The sequence below is a fragment of the Salvia hispanica genome, chromosome 1, assembly GCF_029641045.1.
Source record: "Salvia hispanica isolate PSC_SH4W2 chromosome 1, Shi_PSC_v1, whole genome shotgun sequence".
NCBI lineage: Eukaryota > Viridiplantae > Streptophyta > Magnoliopsida > Lamiales > Lamiaceae > Salvia > Salvia hispanica.
Window position 1 is genome coordinate 60,677,152 of NC_142692.1, and position 17,708 is coordinate 60,694,859.

The window sequence follows — 17,708 nt, forward strand, 5'->3', positions numbered from 1 at the left end:
GTTACGGATGTTTGCTTCCATCCCTTTGAGAGCATCATTTCCAGTGGATCCACTTATGTTAAATGCTGATAAGAAAATAACAACATACCTTGACCATGTTAGAGGAAGTTCAATAAATGAAGAATCAATTTATGGGACGCAAAATTCTGGAAGAAGACGTAGTGGTATGGAGACGCGATTTTATACATTAGGTTTAATTTGTTAAAGCTTCATTTAGTTATATATTTCAATACATGAGTTTAGTTACATATTTCAATACATGAGTTTCATCAAATGATTACTAAAGTTGTTAATAGAATATATATATTTATTAATTAGTTACGTTATGGAATTTCTTAATTTTTTTTATTTAAGTTATTCACCGTATTAATTTAAACTAATTAATGTTTTAAATAAGTATGTGTTTTTTGAAAATTTATCAATTTAAATAAATAAATTTTGATGTATAATAGTATAAACAAATCAAATGAGAAATGAAGAAGAAAGAAATTTGATATTCTTTTAATTAAAATAAAAATTAAAGTAATAATTTATAGAGGGAACATCTTTTTTAGTCTATGAACTTTGCCAAAGTATTATTTTAGGTCCGTGAACTTTGAAAATATCATTTCAGGTCCATCAATTATGGGTTAATATCATTTGAAGTACATTTTTACTATTTCTAAGTTTTTCTGGACGAAAATACCCTCGATACCTTAAAGGATATATATTTTTAATAAACTTATCATATACTCATATTTTTTATAAATATCTTTATAATATATTTTTGACGAATTTTCTAAATATAATTTGACCTTCAATATTATCACTTAATTATGTGACAAGTAAAATTGCTTCTTCAATTTTTATATTAAAGAATTTTAAAATTGAATAAAGAACTTTTCTTTAATAATAAAAAATTTAATAAGGATCTTTTCTTGCATGTCACTTAATTACAAAATTAAGTGATAATATTGAAGGTCAAATTATATTTTAAAAATTCATCAAAAATATATAGTAAAGATATTTATAAAAAATATGAGTATAGGATAAGTTTATTAAATACCCTTTAAGGTATCAAGGGTATTTTTGTCCAAAAAAACTTGGAAATAGTTAAAAAGTACTTCAAATGATATTAACTCATAGTTGATGGACCTGAAATGATATTTTCAAAGTTCACGGACCTAAAATAATATTTTGGCAAAGTTCGTGGACCAAAAAAGATGTTCCCTCTAATTTATATTATATATTTAAGATTTCAGATTTCATACAGTGATATTTTTATGAATTTGTAAAATCATTTTACAGCATAAAGTAAATTTAAATAAAAGAAAATGGATCGTGCATCGCACGTGGGTAATACTAGTATAGTATAAACCAACGGTCTCATCTTTTCTTTTTTTATATGTCACACCAAAATTAGTCTTATATTAAAAATGGAAAATTACTCTCAATATTTTACAAATTTTTTATTTTGTTCTCTTATAATTCATTCACATTTTCTTTTTTACCCTTGTACTTTACCCAATTTAACCCTTTATTTATCATATTTTACCAGTTTTTCATTAAAATTCATGTCGTCCCCCATAATAGCACTATTTCTTTTATGGACGGATAGAGTATTAAATTATTTTATTGGTGTACATAAAAATTAACTTTTCCTTCACTAAAAGATATAAATCGTGATAGCAATTTGCAACCCCAAAATACTGAATGAAGTGTTCGGTCATGCCAAAATGCACTTGGAAATTATTGGGGATGACTACTAATGGCATGATTCGTGAAATGAATAACTACTGCGACAAATAGATTTAAAGATTCTAAATAGAGTACGGATGTTTTAGAAAGTTATCGAGCAAATAAATGAAATGGGTGTAAGAACACTGGCAGATTGAAAAAGTTTAACTCGTGAGGTCGAATATAGTAAAAACTAATATTGTGTATTTCCTTGCATTGTCATCCCGGCTCATTGATACGGGTACAACGACCCAAGCATCAATGAACATACCTATAGCTGTGGAGACATCGGAGACCTCAGCGGACGATACGTCGGAGCCACCATCGGCAGAGGAGTTGACGAAGGATACTAGTGAGGAAGGAGGAAACTCAAGAGAGGAACAGGGGTGTCCTTCAAGACAATCGAGGCAGCCCGCATGGTTCAAAGACTATGTTTCCCGCTAGAGTTAATATTTGATAGTATTTATTATTATTATTGTTTTGCTGAATTATTTATTTTGGAACTTTTTGAGTCGAGGAATTTATAAGCTCCGTTTCGGGTTTTCTTGTTGGTTCTTTCCCGGAATGATCGAGTCGAACCAAACCTAGGGTCCTTAGTATAAATAGGAATTCTGTACATTGAATCCACAAGAATCAATATCACAGAATTTTCCTAATATTTTGTCTTTTATTTTATCGCAAGATTTCCTTCGCCTCAACCCTACTTGGGATCGGCGCAGCCGCAATCCGGCAAAGCAACTCCATTCAGGCCTGATACAAGATTACCTTGTATCATCTGGTGCTTTCACCTGATCTCTCTCCACTGCTTACCATGACGACCAATAATCAGGGGGTTGGCCGCATCGAACCGATCGGCGTGACCACTACACCACCGTTTGGCGTGACAACAGATCCAGCGGTATCAGCTCTATCGTCCCAAGTGGTGCAACTCACGACGATAGTGAGTGAGATGAAGTCCTGAATGGAAGGATCACAACTCCGACCCAGCGATGCGTTCGTGTTGGGCCGCCCTCCACCGGCGCCGCCCTTCTCTACAAACCAAACGATGCACACGACGCCTTTTCCGATATTCGCGTTCTCTCCAACCCCCACAGTGGGCATCACTACCCAGACCCATGCACTACCACTGTTTCCTCCAGGGTTTTCGCAAACCCTGGGACAGCCTACGGCAATATCTATGCCGCAGTTCGGGTTTCAGGATACCGGGAGCACAATCCCAGCAATGACGAGGTTTATACTGTCACACCTCAACACTTATGACTTATGCACTTTCAAAAAAATAAATTCAAAATTTTAAAATAAATAATCCACACGTCAAGTAAATAAAACACACATATTATATATTTTCAAAACCCAACATTTATCAAGTACATATTGCAAAACATTCTATACCGTAGTGGGACCCTCTCACCACTCTATATACTACACATTTATCTACATGCAAAAATGATGAGGGAGAGAAGTTGCCAAAATGCGTCAGCCGCCGACCCTGATAACATGTGCAATTCCTACGACTCATCTCAACCAAATACTTCACTCATATCTTATTCCTGAAAAATATTAGTGGTTTATATGAGCCACAACTCAGTGTATATAAATCTTACCTTTAATTCCATAGCCCAAACAATCAATTATATTCTTTAACCAAATAGGACACTTAGGGTGCAAAGGAGCCTAACGCACCCCTATATATATATATACATATATATATATATATAACATATGTTCAACAAAATAAAAGATGATTCCATATAGATATGCATATGCCACTCTGTTCAGTTTATTATTCTGTGATAGATCAAGCCTGACATCTGTTCGGGATTCCATTGTATCTGACCCGAAGGTCTCATTGCCATTGTACATATATATATGACCCGAATGTCCATTGCCATTGTATATATGACCCGTAGGTCTCATTGCCATTGTATACATATATATGACCCGAAGGTCCATTGCCATTGATATCAGACCCAGGGCATGATTGTCACAGATCCTCTTTAATTCAATGATTAAAATAATTCCAAACCATGTGCAAACATATCAACTGCATCAAGTACATATTTCTATCATATTTCATCCAATAATACCATTATAATATATGACATATATCCATTGCACAAATTACATATTCATATCATCTTTCACAGTCAATATCAAATAACACATAACTATATCATGTTCATATCATATAGTCCAAATATTCACTCTAAGTCAACACATATCAATTAACCACATAATGCATGTAAAATTAAAAGTGTACACACCTGATTATGATAGGAAAACTTACTGAATCCCTGAATCCGAGTTATAATCTATAACCCTTGATCCTATAAATTATAAAAGCAAGATTTAATTGGAGAAAATAATTTATTTAACTACTATCTACATATAACCAAAAATATATATACATCAAATATATAGATGCAATCATACGCATGACTAAAAAAAGTCGAAATCATACGCATGATTAAAAATCAAAGTGTATTGTATAAATTGAGATTAAATAAACTTCTCACCTATTTGGCCAAAATATTTCCTTACTTTTTCTTTTCTTCAGCTAACCTCTTCTAATATCTCTTTTTCTAAAAGTTTTTGCGTATAAAAATATATAATTGTATATAAATGTTCACATTGCACTAGCCGACTTAAACCAACAATTTGGAATGTTATAACTCCAAGTGGCAATCCTAAGTACAGGTGGTGCTACGTGTCCTCCAACATGAGTTTACAAAAATCATTTAATAGTCAAAATTCAAATATATAAATAGAGTTAGTAATTAGGAGATTAGTCATACTTAATTTTGTGCCTATATGTATAAGAACGTGTGTGTGTGTATATATATATATATATATATAGGGTAGCATTAAACTCCTTTTACCCCTTTAGATACTATTTCCTTCTTAATCACATCCATTAGATTAGTATGATGGATGGACTAGATGAAGCCTCACAAAATCATCCCGTGTTGCATTATTAGGTTCATTCTGTGCATTATATGGGTAAAATTGTAAAACAGCCATGAATTAAAACGGCAGGAGCGAGATTTAAGCAATCCTTCTATATGCTCACTCTCTCTCTCACTCCAAACGTCTCTTCCCATCAACCCACGATTCTCAAATCGTCTCCCCCTTTCAAACTAGGAAAAACCCTAGCCGCTACTCAAATTGAAGAGACACCACCACTCCCGCCGATTTTTCGCCGTGAAAGCACCGCCGGTCGACGATTCATAGTTCTAATGTGATTCCTTCGCCGTGCGATGATAGATTTACAGTCGACAACAAGGCGGGTTTCAAAAGTTTCGATTTTTGGTAAGAGACACTTCTAATCGTCAATTTTCGTCATTAAAACAGTGACGATTTTTTCACACATTTGGTCGACACATTTAATGATTCAATTTTTCGTAATACCCACTGTGAATCGCCTATTTTCACCGCCGACACACAACCTAATCGTCGATTATTGATAGGGTTCATTTTTTCGTAATACCCACTGTTAATCGCCTATTTTTTCGTAATACCCACTGTAAATCGTAAAATCGTGTTCATTTTTTATAGGGTTCTGTCCATTATTGAAGTTTGTAGTGAATGACTAGTTTCCAATTGTGTATTGGGCGATTTGGTAGATGAAATCGTATCTGGGTTGATTTTTGGTTTGTCTTGCATTTGCCTTTATATTCATTCGTGCATTATTTGATGCAATGTGTACATTATTGTAGGTAGTGGTGTGCATTACTTTTTTGTTTGAATCTACATCAGTCGGTTTGATAAAATGCCTTAAAATTGAGTGAAATTTGTATTCATATTTGCATTATTTGTTGCCATTTGTACATTATTGTAGGGAGTGGTGTAAATTATTGTATGGAGTGGTGTACATTATGTTTTTTGTTTTACTTTAAATGCTTCGGTTTTATAAAAGGTCAATGGTTGATAGAATGTAATATTCATTGGTGCATTATTTGCTTACTTTTGTACATTATACAGTTAGTATTGTGCATTAATGCGATACATTATTGATTTTCGGGCAGCGGCGAAGCAGCCTTGGTTAGATATTGACGAAGCGGTGGATGATGTTCTTCCACTTGCGATTGTGCAAAAGTTCAGGGAGAGGTTGGTTGAGCAGCAAAGGTCCTATTGCCTCCCGTCTGATTTCCAAGAGGGAAAAGGCTATAAAGGAGACTACTAGGCCTCTTAGACGGTGCAAGGCTTGCGATGAGATGAGACATCACGACTCTAGAAACTGTCCAATGTTTAAAGAGATGGCGGAGGAGAAAGAGCTTCATAAGGGCAAGAGGAAATATTGATGTATCTTGTACCTAAAAACATTATTAGTTCTAGTTTTCGGTTTAGTCTTAGTTATCATTTCGTTTCGAATGTGTTATTAATCCTACCACTGTCAACAATTTATGCATAATAATTATACATTATTAGTCTGTTAATGTACATTATTAGTAACGAAGTTGTACACTATTGTCTACAAGCACTTAACTTTCTGTACTTAAATAAAGGGAGTAATGCACATAAAATCATTATTAATGCAAGACTATTGTTCGATAATGCACGTTAACAAAGTAATGGAATAATGGTATAAATAAAGGGAGTAATGCACAGAAAATCATTATTAATGCAAGGCTATTGTTCGATAATGCACATTAACTCCCGAAAAATGCAAATTTATTATGCATAAAATGTTCACAGCGCTAGAAATAATAAAACTAAGACGACGAAACAAATAATAAAACTGAATACAAAGACGAAAACTAATTTTTTAGGTACAAAACACATCAAGCTTTCCTCTTGCCTTTACTAAACTCTTTCTCCTTCGCCATCTCTTTAAGCATTGGACAGTTTCTAGAGTCGTGATGTCCCAACTCATCGCACGCCTTACAACGTCTAAGAGGCCTACTAGCCTCCTTTACAGCCTTTTCTCTCTTTGAAATCAGTTGGCTCGCGGAGCTGCTAGCATGACCCTTGGTCTTTACAACATCCGGAGGATGGACCTCTTGCTACCCTCCCTGTTGCATACGACAGAATACCTAGTAGTTACACCGTCCGCCGTCTTCCTCATTCCTTGTTTTCGCGTATCAAAACCGACGGTGTGGGCGTACACATCATAAAACGCATAAGCAAAATCAAGGGATTGGAACTTCTGACCAACCACAGGCTTCAATTGTGGAGAACATTCAAGTACAAACACTATACATAAAATCAAGACAACAAGCATATTAGAATTTAGTTTCATTATATGATATGAACCATACATTAAATATAAGAAAGAATACATTACACAGTACTATTCGTACATTATATAAATCCAGAATTACAACACAGCAGCACATAAAACAAAATAAACAACAAACCCTAGAAGAACACGAAAACAATAATATGGCGTGATACGGGGCTGCTCCAATATGGCGACGACGAGAAGAAGTCGAAACTAATGCTTAAACCTTGCGAAAAAAAATAAACACTCAACCCTAGAAGAACTCGAAACTAATGCTGAAACCATGCGAAAACCTTATTGCTTATTGATTTAACAAAAAAACCAAACAAAGGGTTTCTAGTCACGCTGAATCAGTTTAATCACAAAATAAATTCGTCTAAAATTACCTTCTTCCATTATTCAAGAACACGAAAATGATAATATAGCGAGCACGATACGGGGCTGCTCGAATATGGCGACCACGAGAAATAAAACCGCTGCAATCTGTATAATTTTCTGCAATGGAGAAAGATTGAAGAATACCGGAAGAAGAGAAAAAATATTTTGTAGAATCTTTGGATTGAGATAATCAAGCACTTACCATAACCGTCTGCATTGTGATTACCCTAAAAGCCCTTATCAGTTTTTTTAATTAATTAAAAAGTATAAATCAGCATCTAATTTCGTCCATTAGATTTAGAAAATAGATGGCCAAGATTAAAAAGGAGAATAGAACATTATATGGAAGAAGGATATGAATACATCCATATATATATATATATATATATATATATATATATATATATATATATATATATATATATATATATATAGGGTGCGTTAAAATAACAACACTCTTAAAATGATACTGTGACACCACACTAGACTGCAATATTATATATGCTAGACTGCAATAGTATAAACGCTAGACTGCAATCTATAGATTGCAGTCTAGCGTATTGGATATTGCAGTCGGGAAACATTGCAGTCTAGTGTATTGGATATTGCAGTCCGTGAAAATTTACCCTTGAGCAATTTTTATGATTGCCACATGGCAGCTTATTATTCGTCCACATGTACAAATGATTGGCTAGGAATGGTGGTATGGTGTTACTTTAAGAGGTGTTGTCATTTTAACACAATCCTATATATATATAATTAATGCACAAAATACTTCCACAATTCCATACACTCATTCACGTTAGTACATACGCACACACACATTTAAATAATTATGGCATATATATACTAATTTAATTATACAATATATACACATTCATATTTAAAATTCTCATGAATCAAAACTATCTATATATTCGACTATACCGAGTCGATCATAACCATAAATATATTCTCTATGACACATTCATATCTTTGTAGTATAAATGACAATAAAATATGTCATGACAATATAATATGATAATATGCAAAATAATGCAGGTTTCGGGCTAGGGATGTCACATATACATCCAGTTTCACTACCCTGGCAGGTACCCCATTCGGAACCACGATCAGCGGATCGCCTACACATCTCTCGCCCTCCGTTGGTGACTGCGGCTTCTTGTTGGGGCCCACCGGGGTCTACCCCTACATTCGAAACATTCCACACTGATCAGAAACGACCCAAAGTCAAGATGGATCCACCACAGTTTGACGGCACGGAGGTGAACAACTAGATTCGGGGCGTTCAATTCTATTTCGATCATGTGGGAACACCGGAAGCACAGCGATTGCATTATGTGATCATGCTTTTCGAACCCGTGGTAGCTGATTGGATTTGGAACTATTGTTCGAGCCATGAATTTTTGACTTGGCCCTAGTTCTTAGACGATGTTCGGCGGCGATTCGACCCCCAATGTTACGTTAGCCATGTTGGTCTCCTCAAGAAACTACAGCAGACAGGTACGGTCTCTGAGTATCAATTGGCCTTTGAAAAATTACAAACTAAAGTGGTAAGAGTCCCTGACCACGTTTTACTTGATTTGTATGTTGCCGGTCTGAAACAACCGATTCAGGACGAAGTAGGAGTCTCACCCCAACGACACAGCAGGGCACCGCCAGCCAGGCATCACCGGCTCCGGTTCCCCGAGCATCTTATTCGGTGCCGAGTTCGTAGAACACCGCTGCCACACCAATCATTCGCCAATCTGCATCACAAAAGGCAGAGCATCGACGACTGGGACTCTGTTTTTATTTCCCCGAAAAGTGGATTGAGGGCCACTTCTGCAAACATCGATTCTTGGCTTACATGGGGGTGTGTGAGGATGAGGATGATCCGGTAGAATTCCGGGAGGAAACCGATCCCGAAGAAGTCATCGCAGCAGATTTGTCCCATTTATTGGCCATAGAAGGGAAGCGGTAGTCAAAATCTCTCACACTGTCTGGATCGATCGGGTCAGAGGTTGTTACGGTGCTGGTGGATACGGGTAGCTCTCATGATTTCCTGCACCCTCGAGTCGTGAAGAAGCTTCGCCTTCCGCTTACGGCCATACGGTCATTCAGGGTTTACGTGGGGAACGGTGAATCCTTGTTGTGCTCCCATCTCTGCAAGGCTACTAATCTGACAATGCAGGGCACGCCATTTTTGATCGACTTGCACATCCTTCCGGTTCATGGTTCGGACGTCATACTGGGAATGGAGTGGTTGGAATCCCTCGGCAGAGTTACCACCGATTATGTTGCGAAATCTATGGAATTCTTCATGGGTGATAAGCTCGTCGTCCTCTCGGTGCATCGCAGGCACCGACATTGCTCTCACTAAATTCCTTTGCCTCCATCATGTCACATTCTTCGTTGTTTGAGTTATATAAGTTGGTTGAGACCTCCCAAGGGGCTGACTCAGATTCGCCATCACAAAAGGCCGAGCTCCATGCAGATCTGCCGCAGGGGATCAGCAGCATCCTCGCCAGACACGAGGAGGTTTTTCAGCTGCCCCGAGGGCTGCCACCAGTCAGGCAGTTCGACGAATGCATCCACCTATTGCCCAATGTCAAACCGGTCAACGTGCGTCCCTACCGATATCCATACTTTCAGAAGAATGAGATTGAGAAACAAGTAAAGGATATGTTGGATCAGGGAGTAATCCAGCGCAGCCATAGCCCTTTTTCTTCCCCGGTATTATTGGTTCGCAAGAAGGACGACACAATTCGATTTTGTGTCGATTACAGAGCTTTGAACAAGGCAACGGTACCGGACCACTTCCCAATTCCGACGGCGGACGAGCTTTTTGACGAGTTAGGTGCAGCTCACTTCTTCACTAAATTGGATCTCATGTCCGGTTATCATCAGGTTCGTATGCATGAGTTAGACACGTATAAGACAACATTTCGAACGCACGACGACCATTTTGAGTTTTTGGTGATGCCGCTCGGATTAACCAATGCACCATCGACCTTCCAATCTGCAATGAACTGCATTTTCCAGCCCCTCCTGCGAAAGTCAGTCATAGTCTTCTTCGATGACATTTTAGTTTACAGCGTACTTTGGAGTCACACAGCGCCCATCTCGATCAGGTTCTTTCTATTCTTGCGGGCCATCAGTTTTTTGTAAAGCTATCTAAATGCCCGTTTTGTAGTACGACAGTGGACTATTTGGGACATCTGTTCACGGAGGGTCAGCTGAAGGCCGAAAATCGAGGCCATGGTTGTTTGGCCGACGCCTACATCTGTCCGACAGCTTCGGGGTTTTCTGGGTCTCACAGGTTACTATCGCCGATTTGTGGCGCATTATGCAGTTATTGTCGTACCCCTTACGGACCTTTTGAAGAAAGATTCTTTCTCTTGGACTTCGACCGCTTCAGACAGTTTTGACGCCTTAAAAAAGGCCATGACAGGTGCTCCAGTGCTTCATCTGCCGGATTTCTCGCAGACATTTTATTTGGAGACAGACGCATCCGATTTTGGCATTGGGGCGGTGCTTATGCAAAATGGTCACCCTCTCGCCTTCTTCAGCAAGAAGTTGGGGCCACGTCGCAGAAGTGCTTCCACTTATCATAAGGAGCTTTACACGATTGTTGAAGCGGTGCAAAAGTGGCGGCAACACCTGTTGGGCAGGGAATTTGTGATTAGAACCGATCAGAAAAGTCTGCGGGAACTTTTACAACATGTCATTCAGACACCGGAACAACATCTTTATGTCCGTAAGTTGATGGGTTACAAGTTCACCATTGAGTATAAGGCTGGGACAGCCAACCGGGTGGCGGATGCATTGTCGCGCCGTGATGAGGAGGTCAGCAACGAGGCTGCGCTTCTGATAGCATTGGATCACCCACGGCCTGATATTTTAAATTTTCTGCGGGAAGAGACGGCATCCATTCCGGAGTTGAGCAGTCTGCGAGATCAGATCATGGCTGGGAGCGCGGACTCGAAATTTATTTTTTCGGATGGCCTAATTTAGTGGGGTCGATGAATCATGGTAGGCGCAGACTCCCCCTTACGTGAGGCATTATTGCATGAGCACCATAGTACACCTCAGGCGGGTCACCCGGGGTTTGAGAGGACGCTGCGTCGTCTAAATGCATCTTTCACTGGCCGAGAATGCGGCAAGATGTGAAGGCCTTTGTCGCGTCATGCATTACGTGCCAAACAACGAAGTATTCGACTCAGAAGCCGGCCGGTTTATTGCAACCACTGCCGATTCCGACACAAGTGTGGGAGGATGTTTCGATGGATTTCATTGTCGGTTTGTCGCCGTCGAGGTGCTATACGACGATTATGGTAGCGGTGGACCGGTTATCGAAATATGCTCATTTTGCACCTCTACCCGCACATTTTGATGCCTTGAGAGTTGCGAGATAGTTCATTGACACGGTGGTAAAACACCATGGTTTTCCGAAAACATTGGTTTCGGATCGTGATCCAATCTTCTTGAGTGATGTATGGCAAGACATGTCACGCCTTAGTGGCACCGCGCTGCATTTCTCCACGGCGTATCACCCACAATCCGATGGACAGACGGAGGTTCGCAACAGGGGTTTGGAGCAGTATTTACACGCCTTTACTGCAGATCGCCCGACTAAATGGACGACCTTCCTTCCATGGGCGGACCTCGCTCTTAACTGCTTCCACAACGAGGGGATTGGCACGTCGCCGTTCCGGGCCCTTTATGGTCGTGAACCACCTCCTTTGGTTGTCGTCCAGCCATCAGCAGGTCACATTAGGAATGAACTGGTCGTTGCTGAGATGATTGAGCAGAGAGCAACCTTGTTGGTGGAATTGAGGAAGAGTCTCGAGCGCTCTCAACAAAGGATGCGTGCAAGTGCAAATAAGCATCAACGAGACGTCCAATTTGAGGTTGGTGATAAAGTTCTTCTCAAATTGCAGCATTACAGACAGCATTCAGTCGCGTGACCACTGTCCGCGAAGATGCACGTCGATTTTATGGCCCATTCACTATTACGGAAAAGATTGGTCTGGTGGCCTACCGCCTGCAGCTACCGCAGGGATCGCGGATCAACGATGTGTTTCATGTGAGTTTACTCAGGCCCTATGTTGAAAGTGGAGCAGCAAGTGAGGTATTTGATCTACCGACTGAGTTTGTGGGTGCCCGTTCAGTGGTCCGCCCAATTAGGATCCTTGAGCGTCACGTGGCTTTGAAGGACGGTCAGCCTGTAGAGCAGGTGCGGGTGCAGTGGTCCGAGGAGGAGGAATCGTTGGCGTCGTGGGAACCTCTGGACATCATTGCTGCGCGTTTTCCTTCCCTCCTTGAGGACAAGGAGTCTTTTAACGGGGAGGGGGTTGATACGGGTACAACGACCCAAGCATCAATGAACATACCTATAGCTGTGGAGACATCGGAGACCTCAGCGGATGATACGTCGGAGCCACCATCGGCAGAGGAGTTGACGGAGGATACCAGTGAGGAAGGAGGAAACTCAAGAGAGGAACAAGGGCGTCCTTCAAGACAATCGAGGCAGCCCGCATGGTTCAAAGACTATGTTTCCCGCTAGAGTTAATATTTGATAGTATTTATTATTATTATTTTTTTGCTGAATTATTTATTTTGGAACTTTTTGAGTCGAGCAATTTATAAGCTCCGTTTCGAGTTTTCTTGTTGGTTCTTTCCCGGAATGATCGAGTCGAACCAAACCTAGGGTCCTTAGTATAAATAGGAATTTTGTACATTGAAATCCACAAGAACAATATCACAGAATTTTCCTAATATTTTGTCTTTTATTTTATCGCAAGATTTCCTTCGCCTCAACCCTACTTGGGATCGGCGCAGCCGCAATCCGGCAAAACAACTCCGTTCAGGCCTGATACAAGATTACCTTGTATCACTCATCGTTGCTTTTACTGAAGTAATCATATTTTTTTTCTTGCTTGAATGAGATGTCGAAATATGTGACCTGGGAATCGCAACTCATCTTTTCACTTTTAAAAGTTAAAAATTGTTCGAGGTTAAAAATCACAAATTCAATGGATAAGAAATCTTTTAGATAAAAAGTTGAGGATGAACAAGTTTATTGACATTAAAAATTATAAATTGATTAAATTCTATTGTTATTATCATAATCTTATTATCGAAATTTGATTATAATTAGTTAATAATTTTTAATGCTTGACATAGCTAATCAAAATTGTTATAGATCTATTAAATCATAAGTAACCAATCTATTATTGCTCAAATTCCCTACTTGAATTTTAGGGGTTAGTTGGATGAACAATCATAATTAACTAATTAATTTGAAAGATGATGTCTAACATTAGAGAATTGTTATCAACATAATTTGAGATGGAGGATACGAAAGAAGCTGGACACATTTTTGGGAATCAAGATTATACATAAGATTCTTAGAAGCTAATGTTTTGCCTATTTAAAGAATCATACATTAAAATTGTACTTAGTCTCTTTAGCATGCAAAGTTCCAAAAACGGATTCCTATATTTCCAGCATAGAATATGTGTCCTAAGACACCCAATGAGATTGGGGAGTGAGATAAGTTCTATATATGCTTCAGTAGTTGAAAGCTGATGCGAATAAGATTAGACGATTTTTACCTCTGTTTTATATAAACAACATGTAAAATAGAGCTTGGACGAACAGATTAGACGAATTAGAGTACATAACGATACCAACAAGTCGTTGGGTTGGCCAACCTACCAACTTCGTGACCCGCTGAGAATTATCCTGACTCTAACAGATGTAGTCACCGGGTTGGCTAGCTTGCCAACTCAGCGACCCACCAAGAATGACACTGACTCAGCAAGTTATGGGGTTGGCCATCCTGCCAACTCAGCGACTCCTTGAGAATGAAAAGCACCCACATAGTAAATGAAATTAGGAATGAAGAAAAGAAAAACGACAGGAAGAAGGAATCTTAGTATAGGTGAGTTGAGGAAGCCCTCTGTCCGCAATATGTATGCAATAAAAACACATGAAAAATTGTAGATTTATAGGTAAATAAGCACTAAAAAAAAAAATCGGAGAATGACACTTTTTAATGCTATTAAAGACGCCAATTTATGTATCCAATTATACCACCAACGCTTCATAGTAAAGTGTCCTTATTATTAGTATCCAACTAAAATTAAGGGACACATATAGAAGCGTCCAAACAAAAACAAAAGCAAAAGATTAAGATAATATACCCTCAACTTACGGACGCTTTCTTTTGCGTCCTAAATTATGGTTATTTTTTAAAATTTCCTAAAGCTATTAACCGTGTCTCAATTTTTGTGTCCCTAGAAGATATATTTTTTTTTAGTGAAGCCGATATTTTATTATTGTTTACATATTCAACTCTACAATATTTCTTTGGACTAATCAGCGTGATGCAATACAAGACAATCAACATCCCATAAGTTTACTCGGCTTCACGCGAGGCTTCTCCGCCACCGTTCCGTCGTTTCCAGCGAGCGCACGATACTTATCTTTCCTCGTGAAAGTGGTGCACTCGTACGACAACGTAGCAGCGATCACCCTCTGTATATAATTTGCCACATCGTGGCTCATCTTCCCACCTCCGCACGTCAGCTCGCGCGGCAGCTTGTTGAGAAACGTGACCTCATAGGCGGGGCTCGGGTTCATAAAGAAGTAAAAAGGATCCATCCCCTTCCACCCCCGCGCCGTCGTGCCGTGGAACATGCTCATCCGGTTCACCATCGCCACGGGCACAAGCTCGTCCGTCAGCTCCGCGAAGAGCGCGCTGAACCGGAGGAGGAATGGCTCGCGGCACGTGGTGCCCTCGGGGCAGATGGCGAGGTCTCCCTTTTGCAAAAGCTTCTTAATCATGGAGGCGTCGGTGGCGCGGTCGCGGGTGAGGCGGACGGTGGGGATGGGGGAGATGAGCTCGGAGAGGCGGGAGACGGAGTAGGTGACGGCGGGGATGGGGCGGCCGAGGGCGGTGGAGAGGAAGATGGGGTCGAGGAGGGTGCGGTGGGAGCAGATGAAGAGGACACCGGAGTTGGTGGTGGGCGGGGGCGGGGGGTTGCCCTTGATGGTGACGCGGACGCCGAGGGCCCAGAATGCGTAGTAGACTAGCGGCATGGGAAGGAGGGAGCCAGCGGCGATGCGGAGGCAGGCGAGGAGGAAGCCAACGGGGATCCAGAGGATGAGGAGGAGCGCGGTCAAAGGGTTCGGCTTTTGAACGAGCCGGCCGTCGTGGAATACGACCGGTTTGGGTAACTTATCGGCGTCTACGGCCTTCACTTGGGATTTTGGTGAGACGATGTAGCCCTCCTGCATTCATTAGATGACATTTTATTTTTAGGGTCTTTAAATTGAATGAATTAATATCACTATTATTGTTACTTCATTTGTCTATCTATGGTAAATTTCATTTCTAGTGAGGGCGATTCGCATTTTCTAATGACAAATACTTCAACCAATTATAACAATTTTTTAGTAACATGTAGCTTGAATAACATAATTCGTAATCTTAAGGGCGGTTTGATAAGGGTAGATAAGGAAAGATAGTTAAGTTATCAATTTTAAATGAGTGTTGGGTAGCTTAGATAAAATATAATTGTGGCCCGTATTAAATAGTTAGCCCGATCAAAGCAAGCACAAAGTAACTATCTCATTATGATAAATAATCAGGAAAAAAAAAAGGTGTGATTGTGTATCTACCATATATAGTGAAAGTGATCAGGACTTCTAATGGCGGATGGACTAAATGGTAAACCGAGACCCCTAATGACGGAAGATGGAGCAATAAAGTGTGAGTGTGATAAGTTAGTGGAATGTGAGGTCCATGTGCTTCAATTAGTTGTGGATGGATGAAAAATGAAATTGATGTCAATTAATCATGGACAAGAACTAAGGTTTAGAAATTGATATACTTGGAGGCTTATAAATATAGGATTTGATATACTTGGAGGCTTATTATATTCAACTAAAAGTCAAACAATAGAAAAACAACAATATTACATGACAAATTGCAACAAAAACTACTCCACGGTACTAAATACTCCCTCCGTTCTATAATAATGGAAGCGTTTCTTTTCGGCACAGAGATTAAGAAAAATTGTGTTAGGCGAGTTAAGTAAAGGGAGAATAAAATGTAAAAAATGAAAAAAGGTAAAGAGATGAAGAGAGAGAAAAGTAAGATAGAGTAAAGTAGGTTTGGAAAAATATATTGACTTATACTAAAAATGGAAATGAATGACAAAATAACTCTATTACTATGAAACGGAGAAAGTACTAGTACTACTATAAGATAGCATTACCACGATCCTTATCACTTAATCCTTATGCTAATTCTAAAACCAAAACTATTAACCACACTAACCAGTTAGATTAAATATAATTACCTTGCACAACCTCATGAAGGCAAAGTCCGTATGCCTATCCCCCAATCCAATCTCCGGCGCCGCCCCACCGAACGCCGCCACGAGCGCGTCCGCCTTGTTCTTCCCGACCAACACCCCGGGCTCCGCCACAAACCCCGTTGCCCGGCCGCGGTAGCTCAAAATCTCCGTCCCCAACACCAAATCCGCCCCCAAAAACTCCTTCAAAAACGGCTCCACCATAACCCTAGGGTTCGCCGTAAGCACGCACCGCCGCCCGCATGATGAGAAAACCCGCCATGTGTCCGGGTGGAGGTCGCCCGCGTAGAACTTTGGCAGCACCGCCCGGGCCACCGACTCGATGTCCGAGACCCTCATCCCGGCGAACGCCGCGAACACGAGCACGCGGATCCCGGCGGACTCTGACACCAAGTAGTATAGCACGGCGGCCGCCGGCGAGAGGAGGAGGAGGAAGAGGAGGCGCAAAATGCCACCAACTTCGAAAGCCACGAGAGCGAAGTAAGGGAAAGAGCTCCTCCCTATGAGGAGGGTTCCATCCATGTCCGCCACCACCGTGTCCTTCTCCCGCCCGATCGACGGACAGTTTTCGATGCTCGGGAATGTCGCGGCGGCGGCGGCCATCGGAGTATTTTTTTTTTTTTCTTTATTTTATTTGAGAAGATTACTGAAATGCATGCATGGGTTATGTTTGGGTATAAATAAAGCTTAAGAATAAGAAAAGGGACAAAAATTGGGGATTTTTTTAGTGAATGGCGAAAAGATTTAGGGTTAGGGATTTTAGTACTAATTGTAGAAGTTGACAGCTTGATTAATTTAATGTGATTTTTCAGGGGGTGTGTTGCTTTTATTGGATGAAGTGTGCATTTCTTGACTTGGTTTGGCTTAGTAATCGTCGCCTTTTCATTTTTTGTCTTGTAAATAGGCCCTATCAACAAATTTACTTTGTAAGCTTAGGTAGTCACGATATGTTCTCAAATTTAATCTCGGCGTGTGTTATTTAGTTTTCACATGTTAATTTTATTTTGCAGTATTGTGGTGTCTAT

At 40.1% G+C, this 17,708-nt stretch overlaps 1 protein-coding gene and 1 long non-coding RNA gene across 2 annotated transcripts; both read right to left on the minus strand.

Annotated features, from left to right (window-relative positions):
• Window positions 1-3,038: 3,038 nt before the first annotated feature.
• LOC148934295 (uncharacterized) lies at window positions 3,039-4,323 on the minus strand. Its single transcript, XR_016136137.1, has 3 exons — window positions 4,233-4,323; window positions 3,981-4,043; window positions 3,039-3,266 (listed from the first exon to the last, which is right to left on the minus strand). It is a non-coding gene; the product is annotated as an uncharacterized LOC148934295 (long non-coding RNA).
• Window positions 4,324-14,704: 10,381 nt separating this feature from the next.
• On the minus strand, window positions 14,705-17,220 carry LOC125218059 (glycerol-3-phosphate acyltransferase RAM2-like). Its single transcript, XM_048119658.2, has 2 exons — window positions 16,669-17,220; window positions 14,705-15,595 (listed from the first exon to the last, which is right to left on the minus strand). Exons 1-2 carry the CDS (start codon window positions 17,203-17,205, stop codon window positions 14,705-14,707), a joined length of 1,428 nt encoding a protein of 475 aa, XP_047975615.2. The 5' UTR covers window positions 17,206-17,220.
• Between the last annotated feature and the right edge of the window lie 488 nt (window positions 17,221-17,708).

Coding starts and splice junctions, on each gene's coding strand:
- LOC125218059 (XM_048119658.2), bottom strand. CDS start 17,205: ATGGATGGAACCCTCCTCATAGGGAGGAGCTCTTTCCCTTACTTCGCT. Junction 15,596..16,668: donor CCTTCATGAGGTTGTGCAAG/GTAATTATATTT, acceptor TAATGAATGCAG/GAGGGCTACATCGTCTCACC.